Source organism: Lithobates pipiens, unplaced genomic scaffold, assembly GCF_037356315.1.
Source record: "Lithobates pipiens isolate NorthernLeopardFrog02 unplaced genomic scaffold, aLitPip1_a1.2 Scaffold_8, whole genome shotgun sequence".
NCBI lineage: Eukaryota > Metazoa > Chordata > Amphibia > Anura > Ranidae > Lithobates > Lithobates pipiens.
In genome coordinates, this window is record NW_027507903.1 from 230,223,716 (window position 1) to 230,241,517 (window position 17,802).

General features: G+C 43.0%; 1 protein-coding gene across 4 annotated transcripts in view; it reads left to right on the forward strand.

Annotated features, from left to right (window-relative positions):
- PPP1R12A (protein phosphatase 1 regulatory subunit 12A) overlaps positions 1-17,802 on the forward strand; it is a 228,630-nt gene that overhangs the window by 161,992 nt on the left and 48,836 nt on the right. For 2 of the 4 annotated variants that reach the window (XM_077473602.1, XM_077473603.1), the window contains 2 exons: positions 4,734-4,847; positions 10,577-10,735. In XM_077473602.1, coding sequence (XP_077329728.1) covers positions 4,734-4,847; positions 10,577-10,735 — 273 coding nt within the window. The remainder of the gene's footprint in view (positions 1-4,733; positions 4,848-10,576; positions 10,736-17,802) is intronic. The other 2 variants (XM_077473604.1, XM_077473605.1) reach the window with 1 other exon arrangement.

The following is a 17,802-nucleotide window of genomic DNA, read 5'->3' on the forward strand; positions in this document are numbered from 1 at the left end:
CTATCAGTGCCCATCCGTGCCGCCTATCAGTGCCCATCCGTGCCGCCTATCAGTGCCCATCCGTGCCGCCTATCAGTGCCCATCCGTGCCGCCTATCAGTGCCCATCCGTGCCCATCAGTGAAGGAGAAAATTTACTTATTTACAAAGTTTTGAAACTGAAACCAAAAAAAACATTTTTTTTTTTCAAAATTTTCGGTATTTTTTTATTTGTTTAGCAAAAAATAAAAACCGCAGAGGTGGTCAAATACCACCAAAAGAAAGCTCTATTTGTGGGAAAAAAATGATAAAAATTTCATTTGGGTACAGTATAGCATGACCGCGCAATTGTCATTCAAAGTGCGACAGCGCTGAAAGCTTAAAATTGGTCTGGGCAGGAAGGTGTTTAAGTGCCCGGTATTGAAGTGGTTAATGAAAAACCTTGACGCATTCCACAATGCACAATCCACAAGGGACCCAAATTGGAAAATTCTCAACCATGTAGGTCAAGGAGTTTGTTGCGAGAAGCGCCACGAGAGTGTAGTAACCTGTAGAACCATAGACACTAGAAGAGAATGGGTATCATTTAAAATTAATAGGGCTCTAAAAATAGTGGGGCAAAGTCCTGGCATTACTTATAATGTTAAGAGCATTTTTAAAAAGACTTTCCCTGAAAGAGCAATTCGATAAGACTGTGTTTAGGTGCATCATCCACAAAGCAACAGCGCCCCTGCTCATATAGACAGGCATAGCTGCCATATGTTGCATTTATTTAGCAGCTTCTTGGAGCCCAGCACGATCTTCATGCAAGTGTATGAAGCTGTGTGAGGACCTTCAAGCATCTGGACAGTGCTCTGCAATTAACTGACATGGGCGAGAGGTCCAGAAAGGAAAGCAGCACAATCGGAGTCCAAAGTGAAGGTCATATTTCAAGCATCTTTGGTCCAGAAGGTCCAGGTATGGATCTTTCATGGCTATGTTGAAGATGGGCTGATCCAGAGCTGCTGTATAAAAACTAGCTCATGCAACATAATGAAGAAATCCAGTGTGTTAATAGAAGTAACAAATTCAGTAGACAAGTCACGAACATCTCAAATTTTCCTCAGCAGAGCTTAGGAAACAAGTATGCAACCTTATTCGACACAGCAAATAAACATGCATGAATGATGGGGTTATGATGGGCAGGCCAGCAATGGTGTTTTAGATTTTTATTTTTTTAGTGTGCAGCAGTGTATGTAATCCACATGTCTGCGAATTACTATATTCCTGTCCCCCTCAATGGACGATGGAGAATGCTATTATGTAGTGTATGTTGCCATTTTTTTTTTTCTGGCCTATAGGAAAGTTAATGCAAACAGTTCAACACTCGATTGCCTTGTTTGCCTATGCTGTGGTCCGCTTTGTACTTGTAAGGACACCTTAAAGCTGACCTTCAGTCTTTTTTTTTTTTTTTTTTTTTACTTTTCCATCAGTTAAATCTTCTGCCCTTGTTTTATCTTTGGATAATAAAACTTTTTTTTATTTTTTTTTCTGCAGTAAATACCTTATTCAGCCCACTTCCTGTTTCTTGTCTGGTTTTTGGCCTGGGCTTATGACATCATGCACAGCTCTCTCTCTTCTGAGAGATTTCCGGGAAGGGAGGGGGGGGGGTCATAAGAGGGCCAATGAAAGCCGCAGAGCTGGAGGTGTACCTCTGTATAAATCCAGAAGTGAACAGGTGGCAGCTTCAGCTGCCCACAGTTAAAATGGCTACAGCCAGACTTGGTGGAGGGAAATTTCTGCAGCATATTTGGCAAGTGCATTATCACTTACCCTGACTCCTTTCACCAATCCTGTGTTGTCCCAGCTGCAGCACCACAGGAGCCATTTGCTCCTGCTGCTGTCATGCAAACTTCTGTGTGGCTTATGGTCACTGTGTGTCTAAGGACAGGCAGAGACCTGTTTGGGATTTTGCCTGCATGGGTTCCTTCTTAGCAGTGGACCTGCTGATGGGCCACCTAGAGGAAGGAAAGGAGGACCATTAACCACTTCAGCCTCGGACCAATAAATACCTTAAGGACCAGAGGTCTTTTTGCAATTTCGCACTGCGCTGCTTTAACTGGTAATTGCGCGGTCATGCAATATTGCACCCAAACGAAATTTGCGTCCTTTTCTTCCCACAAATAGAGCTTTCTTTTGATGGTATTTGATTGCCTCTGCGATTTTTTTTTTTTTGCGATATAAATGGAAAAAGAGCGAAAATTTTGAAAAAAAAAGATATTTTCTTCTTTTTGTTATAAGAAAAATCGAATAAACTAAATTTTAGTCATACATTGAGGGCAAAATTTATTCAGCCACATGTCTTTAGTAAAAAAAATGTCAATAAGCGAATATTTTTTGGTTTGCGCAAAAGTTATAGCGTCTACAAACTAGAGTACATTTTCTGGAATTTACACAGCTTTTAATTTATGACTGCCGATCTCATTTCTTGAGGTGCTAAAATGGCAGGGCAGTACAAATCCCCCCCAAATGACCCCATTTTGGAAAGTAGACACCCCAAGGAAATTGCTGATGGGTATGTTGAGCCCATTGAATATTTATTTTTTTTGTCCTAAGGGATTGAATAATGACAAAAAAAAAAAAAAAAAATTTTTTTTACAAAAAGTTGTCACTAAATGATATATTGCTCACACATGCCATAGTTGTATGTGGAATTGCACCCCAAAATACATTCTGCTGCTTCTCCCGAGTACGGGGATACCACATGTGTGGGACTTTTTGGGAGTCTAGTCGCGCACGGCACCCCGAAAACCAATCACCACCTTCAGGATTTCTAAGGGTGCAAATTTTTGATTTAACTCCTCACTACCTATCACAGTTTCGAAGGCCATAAAATGCCAAAATAGCACAAAACCCCCCCAAATGACCCCATTTTGGAAAGTAGACACCCCAAGCTATTTACTGAGAGGCATGTTGAGTCCATGGAATATTTTATATTTTGCCAAAAGTTGCGGGAATATTACAAACTTTTTTTTTTTGCACAAAGTTGTCACTAAATGATATATTGCTCACACATGCTATGGGCAGAAGTCAAATTACACCCCAAAATAAATTCTGCTGCTTCTCCCGAGTACGGGGATACCACATGTGGGGGACTTTTTGGGAGCCTAGCCACGTACGGGACCCCGAAAACCAAGCACTGCCTTCCGGATTTGAATATAAAATGCTATAAAAAACAAACTAACCAGAGTCACCCGTAACACTTATACGGTGATCAGTGGTGAAAGGGTTAACTAGGGGCAATCAGGTGGTTCAAATTTTTATTAGGTAGTATATGGGGGTCCCTGGCGCTATATAAAAACCTGACGGGGAACCTAAATAACTAACTGGCTAACCAGCGTCACCAGTGACACTTATACTGTGATCGCTGGTGAAAGGGGGTGAAAGGGTTAACTAGCGGAAATCAGGGGGTTAAAACCATTATTGGGTAGTATATCGGGGTACCTAGCGCTATAAAAACCTGGCGGTGAACCTAAAAAAATAACTAGCTACCTAGCGACTGTAGCGACACTAATGCAGCGATCAGAAAAACGATCGCTTAGTGACACTGGCAAAAGGGGGTGAAAGGGTTAACTAGCGGCAATCAGGGGGTTAAAAACATTATTGGGTAGTATATCGGGGTACCTAGCGATATAAAAACCTGGCGGTGAACCTAAAAAAATAACTAGCTACCTAGCGACACATGCAGCGATCAGAAAAATGATCGCTTAGTGACACTGGCAAAAGGGGGTGAAAGGGTTAACTAGCGGCAATCAGGGGGTTAAAAACATTATTGGGTAGTATATCGGGGTACCTAGCGCTATAAAAACCTGGCGGTGAACCTAAAAAAATAACTAGCTACCTAGCGACACTAGCGACACATGCAGCGATCAGAAAAATGATCGCTTAGTGACACTGGCAAAAGGGGGTGAAAGGGTTAACTCTAGGGGCAATCAGGGGGTTAAATCTTTATTGGGGGGTGATAGGGGGCTACCCTGGACCTAACACTAACTGTCCTGACAGTTTTTACTGTCACAACTGACACTGAATGCATTGATCAGTAAAGAAATGATCAATGCAATCAGTGACACTGTGACTGGGGGGGGAGGGGGGGCGATCGGGGGGGGGGGGATCGGGGGGGTTTGTGTGCCTGTGTGTACCTACATGTCAGTGTAGTGTTGGTGCACACTTACTTTTACTGTTCTCCTCGTAGTCCGGTCAAAAAGACCGCCCCGAGGAGAATGACATCACTTCCTCCTTCCTGTGTAAACAATACACAGGGGAGGAAGCTTCTCATTGGCCAGGAGCGATCCAGAGGGGGTGGCCGAAAACCAACGGCCATCCCCTCATCACGGAGCACTCCTGGACCGAATCGGACCGCCGTAACCAGCGGGAGGGGGTCCGATCGGACCCCCCACCCGCTGGAAGGCAATCACGTAGATGTACGTGATTATGCCTGCCTGTGCCATTGTGCTGACGTACAATGGCAATACGGCGGTCCTCAAGTGGTTAAAGAGGAGGCAAACGGCAATAGCTTTGCACAAATCAGATAAGTAGAACATTATAAAGCCTTTAATATCACTTTAAATCCTGTATGTTTCTTAAATAGAGGTAAATGACAAAAAGGATCATAGTGTGATAAGGGTGTGTGTGTATGTATATATATATATATATATATATATATATATATGTGTGGTTTTTAGCAGTACATTGTAAATCACACGTTTTATTTCTACAGGGAATCCTCTGTTGGTTTGTCTCGTATTGGTAGTTCTTACACAAGAAGAAAATGGGACGATGAAAAGAAAAATAGTTCTGTGAATGAGATTTTAAGTACAACCTATCAACGAAGGTAAAATCCAAAGATATTGTGTTTGAGAGAAGTACTATTACAATGTATTATCAAAAGTATTGGAGCGCCTGCCTTTACATGCACCTGAACTTTAATGGCATCTCAGTCTTAGTAGGGTTCAATATTGAGTTGGCCCACCCTTTGATGCTATAACAGCTTCAACTCTTCTGGGAAGGCTGTCCACAAGGTCTAGGAATGTCTATGGGCATGTTTGGCCATTCTTCCAGAAGCGCATTTGTGAGGTCAGGCACTGATGTTGGATGAGCAGGCCTGGATCGCGGTCTCCTTTTTCAATTCATCCCAAAGGTGTTCTGTCAGGTTGAGGTCAGGACTCTGCACAGGCCAGTCAAGTTTCTCCACCCCAAACTCGCTCATCTATATCTTTATGGACCTTGCTCTGTGCACTGCTCCAAATCATTTGGTGGAGGGGTGATTATGGTGTGGGGTTGTTTTTCAGGGGTTTGACTTGGCTCCTTAGTTCTAGTGAAGGGAACTCTTAAGGCATCAGCATACCAAGACATTTTGGACAATTTCATGCTCCCAATTTTGTGGGAACAGTTTGGGGATGACCCTTTCCTGTTCCAATCTGGCTGCGCCACCAGTGCACAAAGCAAGATTCATACAGACATTGATGTGTGCGTTTGGGGGGGAGAAACTTGACTGGTATGCACAGAGCCCTGACCTCAACCTGATAGAACACATTTGGGATGAATTAGAGCAGACACTGAGCCAGGCCTTCTCGTTCAACATCCATGCCTGACCTTACAAATGTGCTTCTTAAAAAATGGTCAAACGCGCCTAAATCTTGTGAACAGCCTTCCCAGAAGAGTTGAAGCTGTTAGTTGCAAACCAATCAATATACGCTTATTGTGGTGTTTTTTTTAATTTATTTTTTACTACAAATATGTAGAATACTACATATCAGCCTAAACTGAGGAAAATAGCATTTTAATATATTTTTTGGGGGATATTTATTATAGCAAAAAGTGAAAAAAATATATATATTTTTATTTCAAAATAGTGTTTTTTTTTATAGCGCAAAAAATAAACACAGAGGTGATTAAATACCACCAAAAGAAAGCTCTATTTGTGGGGAAAAAAGACGTCAATTTTGTTTGGGTACAACGTCGCATGACCATGCAATTGTCAGTTAAAGCAACACAGTGCCGATTCGCAAAAAGTGCTTTGGTCAGGAAGGGGGTAAATTCTTCTGGGGCTGAAGTGGTTAAGGACCGAGCCTCTTTCTGAGATTTGGTGTTTACAAGTTAAAAACTTTTTTTTTTGCTTGAAAATTACTTGGAACCCCCAAATATATATATTCTCTCTAACACCCTAGAGAATAAAATGGCGGTCGTTGCAATACTTTTTCTCACACTGGGGACACAGAGCCATAGTTACTATGTGGGTTATATGGACCACTGATTGCTGATGGACACTGGCACGCCCCTAAGGCAAGACGTGTACTCCCTATGTAACCCTTCCCACTACTGGGAGTCCTCAGTTTTTTCACCAGTGTCTAAGATGTTGGTCACGAGTAAAGATGTGCTGTGCTGAGCTCCACTGGATGCTTCCTTGCTGGGGCCAGCCATGCTGACCAGATCCATTCTGATGTCCTTTTCATGGGCTAAATGGATCATACCCGGGCCTTGTCCAAAGAAACAAGGTTTTGCTTGCGAACACTTCTCTGTAGAGAGCTGGACTCTGGGATCCAGTACTTTTTGTTAGTAAGGCCATAAAGTTTTTACTGGCAGGGTGCTGTCGCAGGTCCAGGATTGTGGGTAACCTGAGGTTCCCTGGTTCCTGAAGGTTTCCTAAAAGGTCTCAGAGCCCACCGTAAAGGGTGAAGATTGGGTCTTTATCTCTGATAAGCCCTGCTGCGAGGAAAAGGTAAGGGAGATTTTCTCAGGAATTTCTCCGATGTATAATGCTCTCATTCCTATGTGTCCCCACCGGGGGCTGTATTGAGCACTCTCCTCCGGCTTTAGCAAGTTCAGTAGTGCAGCCGGTTCTCGCCGCAATTGGCGTATCCCAGTCCATTAAGGAACAGTTTGAGGAGATACTTAAAATTCTTCCTGATGAACAGGCCCAACAATGTGCTGGTTTATCGGATGCACTGTAGATGCTATCATAAGATTCTATCATTCAAGCCTCATGGCTTATGCTTGGACTAGTGCATTCTCGCAGAATTCTATGGCTGAAAAGTTGGTTAGCCAAAGCACCGTGTAAAAAGCTCTTAGCCAGTTTCCCTTTTCACTGTGAACGGCTATTTGGCAATGATTTGGCTAAATACCTACAAAAGATCTCTAATGGCAAAAGCTCTCTTTTACTAGTAAAGAAGAAATTTAAATATTTCTCCGTTAAGCATGCTTCCTCACCTGTGCCAGGGGCATCATCCTCTAGGCCAGTGATGGCGAACCTTGGCACCCCAGATGTTTTGGAACTAAATTTCCCATGATGCTCAACTATACTGCAGAGTGCATGAGCATCATGGGAAATGTCGTTCCAAAACATCTGGGGTGCCAAGGTTCGCCATCACTGCTCTAGGCAGTCTCGACAGCCTCAACCGTCCGGTTCAAGGGGAAGACCCCCAAGGGCAGCACCAGGGTCAGAAGAGATCTTGTTACAAACTAGAGTTCCCAGATTTTTTGTCTCCTCATTTTCTAAGGTCAAATGTTCCCAAGGACCCAGATAAAAAGAAGGCTCTCCTTCTAGCGCTGGATCATCTATTATCCCAGTCGGTGATATCAGAGGTCCCCTTAGTGGAACAGGGCACAGGTTTCTATTCAAACCTCTTCACGGTTCCAAAACCAAACGGAGAAGTAAAACCTATTCTAGATCTCAAAGATCTGAATCGGCACTTGAACATCCGATCCTTTCGCATGGCGTCAATCCGGTCGGTTGTTGCCATCCTGCAAGGAGGGGAGTTTTTGGCTTCTATAGATAAAAAAGATGCATATCTCCACGTGCCACTTTTTCCCGCTCACCAGAAATTTCTGCTCTTTGAAATAGAAAATCATCATTTTCAGTTTGTGGTCCTGCCATTCGGTCTAGCCACAGCAGCACGGGTGTTCTCAAAAATTCTGGCACCTCCTCTAGCCAGATTAGGGGCTCATGGCATAACGGTCCTAGCCTATTTAGACAATCTACATTTAATAGATCATTCAGTTTCAGGTCTAAACCACAGTCTGGTCACAACTAAACTACCTGGAATCTCTAGCTTGGTTTCTCAACCTAGAAAAATCCTCCTTAAAACCATCAAGTAGATTACAGTACTTGGGTCTGGTCATAGATACCATACAGAAAAGGGTATTCCTACCACAGACAAGAATCTGTTCCATTATAGAACTAATTTAATTCATCAAAGCAAAGAGAAATACTTGCATTCGGTTGTGCATGAGATTGTTGGGAAAAATGGTGGCCTCCTTCAAGGCCGTCCCTTACGCGCAGTTTCATTCAAGATTGCTACAAAACACAATTCTGTCGGCCTTGGATTTTCCAATACACCTGGCTCCCAATGTGCGTCCAGAGCCTAAATTGATTGGTATCCAGCAACCTCTAAAAGGGAAAATTGTTTCTACCCGTCCCCTGGAAAGTGGTGACAACGGATGCCAGCCTTCTAGGCTTGGGAGCAGTCCTGTAAGAAGATTCTGTCCAGGGGCAATGGTCCAAGTTGGAGAGGACCTTGCCTATCAATATTTGAGATTCGGGCAGTTCGTCCGGCTCTAAAGTCCTGGATGGTCAGACTGAGGGATTGTCCTGTCAGGATTCAGTCCACCAATGCCACGGCTGTGGCTTACAATAATCACCAGGGGGCTTGGGCAGAACACAACATTCCTTGCCTATCGGCAATATTCATTCCGGGAGTAGAAAATTGGCAAGCGGACTACTTGAGTCGCCAAAAATTATTGCCAGGGGAATGATCTCTTCACCCCCAACATCTTCCTAGCAATATGTCAGGTGCGGTACTCGTGGACCTGTTCACGTCCAGATTCAACAACAAGGTCGACAACTTTGTGTCGAACAAGGGATCCGCTAGATTGCTGAACAGACACGTTAGTCTTCCCATGGGATCAGTTTTCTCTGATCTATGCCTTTCCTCCAGTTCTGCTACTGCTCGAGTCGAAAATTACGTTTTATTTGTACTGCCAGATGGTCCAAGAAGAGGACAGGCAGCATCAAAAACTATTTCCAAGTGGGTTTGTCAAGTCATTATTCAGGCTTATGGTTTAAAGAAGAAATGTCCTCCTTTTCATGTTAAAGCACACTTAACCAGGGCGATTAGTGCCTCTTGGGTGGTGCATCATCAGGCCTCTATAGCTCAGATCTGTAAGGCTGCAACTGGGTCTTTAGTTCATACATTTAGCAGATTTTATCAAATTTATGTTAAAGGTCATGAGGATATTGCCTTCAGGCGCAGTGTGCTGCAGTATGAGTCCTCTGGCTTCATTTTTTTGTTGTCTCCCTCCCTTCAGTTGCCATTCCTATGGGACATGCCACATAGTAACTACTATGGCTCTGTGTCCCCTGATGTAAGAAAACAGGATTTTTTTAAAACTGCTTACCTGTAAAATCCTTTTCTTTGATGTACATCAGGGGACACAGAGGTCTTCCCTTCTTGGTATGCACTTGTATTGCTTGGCTACAAAACTGAGGACTCCCAGTAGTGGGAAGGGTCATATAGGTAGTACACGTCTTGCCTTAGGGGCATGCCAGTGTCCATCACCTTTCAGTGGTCCATATAACCCACATAGTAACTACTATGGCTCTATCTCCCCTGATGTACATCAAAGTAAAGATTTTCCAGGTAAGCCGTTTAAAAAATCCTGTTTTTTTTTTCTATTGTGAAAGATAATGTTAAGCCGAGTAAATTGATACCTAACATATCGCGCTTCAAAATTGCGTCCGCTGGTGGAACGGTGACAAACTTTTACCCTTAAAAAATCTCCATAGGCAACGTTTAAAAAATTCTATAGGTTGCATGGTTTGAGTTAGAAGAGGTCTAAGGGCTAGAATTATTACTCTCGCTCTACTGATCGCAGCAGTACCTCACGTGTGGTTTGAACACTGTTTTCATATGCGGGCGTGCTCACGTATGCTTCTGCATGCAAGCTCGGTGGGGCAGGGCGCGTTTAAAAAAAAAATCTTATTTTACCTTTTTTATTTTTACACTGTTCTCTCCAAAAATCACTTTTTTATTCCTATTACAAGGAATGTAAACATCCCTTGTGATAGAAAAAAAAACATGACGGGACCTCTTAAATATGAGATCTGGGTCAAAAAGAGTCTCTTTAAGAGCTATGGGCGGAAGTGTCGTTTTGAAATCACTTCCGCCCTGCCATGGTATGGAGACGGGTGGGGGCCATCTTCCCCCTTCACTCGTCTCCATACCTAACAGGACACAAGGCCCTCCCCCACTGCCAATAAGTGATCATAGGGTGAATCCACCGCAGAGACCACTTTTATCTGAAAGCGGACTGCCCGCTGAAGAAGAGGATACTGGAGTTATGGCAGCTAGCTGCTTCCATAACAATATCCCTCTTCAAAGTACTGACGTATAACGGCGGCAGGCAGTCCGTAAGTGGTTAAACTTTTCATTGTATACTTGCTGATTTTAAAATGACTTTTAATTTCTTTGGTAAAATATCAAATTTTCTCCATAATATACACAATTGCTCATAGATGTGATTTTTGAAGGTCTTTGTGTCTGATCACATGTATCCTTTTCCTAGTGGTTCTTTTGGTAGACGGCAGGATGAATTAATTAATTCGGGAGTTTCCAGTTCAACCTCGGGATCTACACCAACTATCACATCGTCTGGGATTACAAGAAGTCTTTCTAGCACTATTAATACAAAAAGCACACTGGCTTCTTCAGGCTTATTAAGCAGGTATCCCTTTATATTATAGATAGATTTTTTTGGTGGAATATCTGGGGCTAGGCTGTAATGTTGGTTTCTGCACTGGATCCTGCTGTGGGTGCTTCCCTTGTGCAACATGTAGAGCAAGCTGTAGGGTACTTTACAGGTTTTTGCTGTGGTCTGTCCCTGAAGACACCTGCCTGAGTAAGACCATTTTGTAAAGGGCAAAACCAGGAAAGGTGCTAAACCCCTTGTTAATTCGTTCTTCATAAATTGTCAGTACTGAGTCCTTCAAACATCCAGTCCAGGGTACCCTTCTTTCTTAGAACTCAGTGGGATGCACAGGAAGCCTCCAACAGCCATTCAGTTGAGAATTGCAAGGGACCAGGAGTGCCAGTGTCAGATTTTAAACCTGGTGCCATATTTTTGCTCTGCGCCTTTACGATGTCCCTGCATGCATCTCCCACTTGGTGCCTGGAACCTTTGCTGTCTTAGTGGAGTTACTGCAACTGCGTGCCCTGCCCCTTTGTAGATTAGATTTCAGACCAGGAACATTTCCTACATATCTTGCCCCATGTGCATTTTACAGCAGCTAAAATCACAATTCCCCTGTTACTTTGTATTATATATGAATGCCAGCAAGGCAGTCCCACTCCCTTTTACTGCTACAGAGCTTGAGTGGCCCTCTGGGGACAATATTAAAATTACATGCGTGGCAGATATATGCAGGGAAAAAAAGTTAAGTTCTTTCATTCAGAGCTATGGTACTTTTTTATTGTGATGGTTGCACCCACTCTGACTCCAATGCGTTCCTCTGGCCATTCCGCTGACCCTTCGGCCATATCAGCTTCCCCGAGTAATCTGCCACAATGTCAGATTCGATGGAAAGAATTTTTGGTTTTGAGGCCATAGATAATGCGCTGTTATTTGTACACCTCTGACCCCCTCCCTGTATCTGCCTTTGAGCCACACAGTGCCTGAGGAGGATTTCTTACCTTATGATGCATCTGATCAGGATCAGATGCCTAGTACAGAGATTTCATCCAAGCTAAAAGGATACCATAGCTACCCTTAATGAAGCTGTATGCTATTGCTTGGCATTGGCGTAGCCTGAGTCTGCTCACCACTAAGGTATCCAGTATTGGGTCCCTGATCTATACCTTTCTGCCTCCAAATTATTCATCTATTTAGCAGGATCAAGCTGGAGGGCATTCCAATGATCCTTATCACTCCGAAACGTCTCAGGAGGTTGTGATATTCATACATACTCAGATTCCTGGTAGATACTGAGATACTTTCATCCAGACCTCCTGTCCCAAAGGCCCATGTTCCATCCTGCTTCTTGGTTACAGCCATTAATGTCACAGTTGTTTGAAGTCATGGGGGCTTTTAAACTTCAGCCAGCTCTACTTTCTTGAAAGCTGTGAAGGTCTACCATTCGATCTGGAAGGCCTATTTTCCTTGGTTAAAATATTTACAATGTGGGATGTTCTAGTCTTGTCTGGACCAGCATCTTGGCTTAAGGATCAATCTCAGCCTTGGCAAGTTTCAGAAACTTATGGGCTCAGTTTCTAGTAAAGGCTTTTGTTCAAGGCACGCTGCACATCTCCCCTACCCCTGTATGGTCTTCTGTGTTCCCTTGGGGATATTCCCTTGTCTGATATTTACCCTGTAATTTGTCATTTGTTTGCTATCATCTCTGGCAGGAAAGTCTATGATTTGGTGGTCTGTAAGGAGCCATTCTTAGTGTTGCACAAGATCAATGTCGTCTTGAGGCCTAAAGCTTCTTCCTCCCTAAGGTGGTCTCTTCCACCATTCTACTTTCTGTGTGTTCTGCTCCGAAACATCCAAAGGAAATTTCTCTCCACTGTTTGGATGTGATTTGCACTTAAAATTGACCTCATGGCTACAGCTTCCTGCCTCTTGTGCCACTATTTCTTGGTGGATCAGACAAGTTGTAATCAGGTCTTATAGTCTAAAGCAAGGGTCTCCAGTTCAGGAACTACAATTCCCATCATGAATAGTTATGCCTAGTCATGTCTGAATGTCAGTTTTGCAATGCCTCATGGGACGTGTAGTTCTGCAACAGCTGGAGGGCCGTAGTTTGGGGGTCCCTGGTCTAAAGGATAGAGTTGCTCCCTTTTTAGGCTTATTTTACAACATCTGTTAGTTTATGCTACAGAGATGCCTATATTAAGGCTTACCTGTAGCTACCCTGGATATCTACTAAACCTGTACTCTTTAGATTTCCCCCTGTGTCTACATGTGCTGAAGTGATCGGCACATGTGCACTGAAACAATGGAATGTCGTGCTGTTGCTTCAGTTAGATATGCTATTACTGCCACGCAGGAGTGACGTCGTCATGGCTCCAGCCAATTACTGCCCTGGAGCCGCGATACCCAGAAGTAAGCTCCGGGAGAGATGTCTGCAGCCAGAGGTGGGGTCGAGGGCGGCTGCGGGGGTTTCGATCTAAGGTAAGTAATACATAATGAGCTAGTATGCTAAGCATACTAGCTCATTATGCCTTTGTCTTGCAGGATTTTTTTTTTTTTTTTTTTACAACCACTTTAATGCTCCTTGGGCTATTTAGCATCAGTTATGTTTCTCAGATTTGTAAGGCTGCCACTTAGGCTTCCATTCACACAATAATTTATACCAGGTGAATGTTTAGGCTGCCTCTGGTGCCATTTTTGGGCATTAGGTGTTCCAAGCTGGTCTCTTTCTGACCCTTTTGTGATCCAGTAGTTCAGGACTCTTGGTTTTTGCTATGTTGCTCATCCCTTGGTTGGCCTGCATTTGGATGTCAGTTGTAATAATTAGAGCCTGTGTCCTGCACTGTATGACTAGGACTGTAGGATTTTTATTTTTTTTAACTTGCCAGTAAAATCCATTTCCTGGAAGACAGTACAGGACAAAGGTCCACCCCTTTGTTTTTTGATCTCTCTAATTTGAACTCTTACTGCAATCTGGTTACTTGATCGGCTCCCAGGGGAGAAGAGGGACAGCTTGGAAACAGATGCCCCATAGCAAGCCTATGGATGAAGCAACCTCACAGGCATTTCAGACATTGGTAATTTTCCTCTTCCCTGATGCCTTCCACTGGTGATATCACTTGAATGGAGAGCCCTCAGAATAGATATACATATCTTCCTTTCACAGGGTAGTTGGATAGTAGTTAGACTGGGAATTTAAGCATAGTTCGAAATAGCCTGGAGTTCCACTTTAAAGTGTAAAGGTTTTTCCCCAGTGGTTCAAAAACCCCTTCTCTTTAGGAGCCTATACCTACTTAGAGCACTTCTTCACGCTCTCCAGGCTTCAAATTGTAAAACCTAAGTTCAGCCCTCCTTCTGATGCCATATTTGTCCTACAATGCTCACCAAGTCCTCCTCAAAGCCCTCTTCTCAGTTAAGGGAATGTCCTTACTGATGAGAGTTTAAGGGAGTCTGTTACTATTTGCCCATCTCTGGGTCACGAATGTCTGACTTATGGACTAGGGCTGTGTTTTCAAAGGAGTACTAAACAGAGTTCAAAACTCCACCTCCTCACCATTTTTTCTTATTTCACGTCTGTCATAAGACTATCAGATTTGCAAGATGCATCTGAACCATTCTATTCTAAGGCAGTGATGACGAACCTTGGCACCCCAGGTGTTTTCGAACATAATTTCCCACGATGCTCCACTACACTGTATAGTGCATGAGCATCATGGGAGATGTCGTTCCAAAACATCTGGCGTGCCAAGGTTCGCCATCACTGTTCTAAGCTGTTCACATTACTAAAGCCCCACATAATATCTTCGACCTAAAATCCCTAAACGAATACTTTCAAATTCCCAGAATTTGCATGGAATCCACAAGAACCACTTTCTGACTGCCGCATGTACATTTATGTCAGCAGAATGGCTCGGCAATTGGGCTTACAGGTACCTCCCTTTGAATTTGCCACAGTGTGGTCATGTGCATGCGACCCTGCCGGGAGCTCCGCAAGTAGGATCGCGGGTCCCGTGGATTCGATGTCCATGTGGATACCCGCGATCGCCTCACAGAGCTGAAGAATGGGGAGATCCTAATGTAAACAAGCATATCCCCATTCTGCCTAGTTACACTGATCCTAGCTCCCTGTGATCGGGAGCTATGATCAGTGATGTCACACACAGCCCCTCCCCCTACCAGTTAGTATCACTCCCCAGGACACGCGTAACCCCTTCCTAACCAGCTAGTGGTTAACCCCTTCACTGCCAGCGTTTTTACACTAAGTGCAATTTTATAGTGCTGATCGCTGTAAAAATGACTGGTCCCAAAAATGTGTCGAAATTGTCCGTGTCCACCATAATGTCGCAGTCCTGATTAAAATCACAGATCGCTGCCATTAATAGTTAAAAAAAAAAAAATGAATAAAAATGCAAAAAAGTGAACCCCTATTTTGTAGACTGTATAACTTTTGTGCAAACCAACCAGTAAACGCTTATTGCGATATTTTTTTTTTTTTTTTTTTTACCAAAAATATGTAGAAGAATGCGTATTGGCCTAAACTGAGGAAAATTGTTTTTAAGATATTTTTGGGGGTGGTTATAGCAAAAAGTAAAAAAAAAATTTTTTTTTTCAAAATTGTCGCTCTATTTTTGTTTATAGCGCAAACAATTTAGACCGCAGAGGTGATAAAATACCACCAAAAGAAAGCTCTATTTGTGGGGAAAAAGGGGGTCAATTTTGTCAAGGCGCACGGCCGTGCAATTGTCAGTTAAAGCGACGCAGTGCCGAATCGCAAAACGTGCTCTGGTCTTTGGCCAGCAAAACGGTCCAGGGCTTAAGTAGTTAATTTAAGTAATACTTGGCTAATGTAGACATGTCTACCTTCATATTTCCACCTCAGAAATTGCTACACTTTGCAGTATGAGACAGTAATTTCCAGTTTGTCCCACTGTCATTTGCCCTATTCTGTTCCTATTAACCATGGTCCTGGTACCCCTCCTAGCCTTTATAGAAACTCAGGGCACACAGGTCACCAGGGTATCTAGGGTGTCTCTCCCACTGATCTTGAAATTTCCACAGGGCAATTCAGAAGTTTCAAGCTTTCAGTTGGGTGATCAACTTCCAAAAATTCTGCTCTCCAACCCTCTCTTTGCCTTGAATACATGCAACTAATTTTAGATACAGTCCAAGTAGTAGTTTATGTTCCAGTAAGGAAACTTTCTCTCAGGACATGCACACGTGAGACTTAAGATCAAAGAAATGCCCCTCTGTGACATTCCCCATGAGAGTTCTAAGTCTCATGGTGGCCTCATTCAAGTCTATCCTATTTACTCAGGTTCATTCCAGACATTTTCAACACTAAAGTTGGGGACAAGTAACAAGCATGCTCCTATCCAGTCAAGCAAGGAACTACATAGTTTGGTGGATTTTCAGCCCAACCTTGGGGAAGCGGTTTTAGACTAAGCCCCAGTGAGCATGGTGAAAGGCATGGATCTAGCACAAGACAGCCTACACCCTTACACTGCTGTGAGACACCAGATTTTTAACAGCAGAGCACTTTGAGCATCGCTGTAAATGGCTGCAAGGTTTTGTTAGCCAGGCCCAAGGATCCTCCAGCACTGGCACCAGATGCCTTGATCATTTCCTGGTCTCAATTCTGGCTAATTTATGCCTTTACTCTGTTTGCCTTTGTTACCCCAAATGTCGCAGAAGATCTCTCCAGTAAAGTAGCGTTCTTGATGACTGTCAGGTGTGTCTCTGATCTAGCAGCTCTCTTGTAAAGGATCATTCCTCATTGTTCCAAGGACAAGGTAACCTTGCGCCCAAGAAGACCTTTCTTCCTTCCTGATGGTGTCAGTCTTCCAAATAAATGAATACTGAGATCTTCCATCTTTGTGCACTAAGCACCCCAAAGAGATCAAGCTCCGCTGCCTGGATGTAGTGAGAGCCATCAGTCTACTGCAAATCTTTAGTTTCAACAGAAAGACTGACTCCCTATTCATCTTGTCCCCTAGGACTTTGTCAGAAACACCCTGACTCAAGTCATTCATTGGATAAGGTATTCATCTTGTCCCTAGGACTGTGTTAGAAACACCCTCATGACTCAAGTCATTCATTGGATAAGTCAACTCATCTCAAGAGCTTCTAAATGACAACATAACTCCTGCAATTTCTTGGGCATTGTGGCATCATGCTTCTGTTGCTCAACTCTGTAGGGCCACCACCTGGTTGTTTGTACTTTTTTATATTTCTTCCAGGTGGATGACCAATCCTTTTTGCCACAAGGTTCTTGCAGTAGCACTTAGAAGTCGGGTCTGTTGTCCCTTGTGTGTGTTTGGCCTGTTAGCACAGTTTGGTTTGCCTGTGTTATTGCACAGTTTTCTTCTTCATTGCTTGGGGCCATCCCAGTGTTTGTGAATATCAAGCTTGTCCTTTTACTGTACGATTTTTCCACATCTTGAAGTATTGAGCTTGGGCCACTCTCCTTTCTAATGCCTGTGTTCTCTGTATTGCTTGCTACAAAACTGAGGACTTGAGTGAGGCAGAGTTTTATATAGGGGATGCATAGAATGTGTCCTTCAAAGCTTTGCCAATGTCCAATCACTTGAAAGTGTGAGCCTGTAACCCAGGGTCTATAAATACATGATATTGAATTTACAGGTAAGTCAAAATTCCTCTTCTAAGCAGAATGTTTGATTGCTAGGTAGGTAATGTATCACCCACTTTTTTCCCATGTTTACAAAACATTTACTTTAAAGTGAACTAACTTGCTTTAAAATTTCCTGTTTATGTCCATTTTGCCTGGAGATTTAAGGTTGTGAAAGCTATTGGTAAAACAATTTAATTTTTTCTTATGTCTTATTTACATTTTTAAGGGTTTGTAAACGGATGTCTTGTATGGTTTACCACCCACAGAAAGATTGTAGTTTGCTTTTTAAATACTTTTTCTAACTTAAAATTTGAAATGCCTTTTCTAACTTAAAAATTTGTAGTGGCCTGAAAAAGTGATTGCCCTAATTCTCTGCCCCCCACCCCCCCACACACAAACACACACACACCTTTTTTGATATATTTTTTTTTTTTGATTTTTTTTTTTAAAGAACATTTAACGATTTCCTTTCATT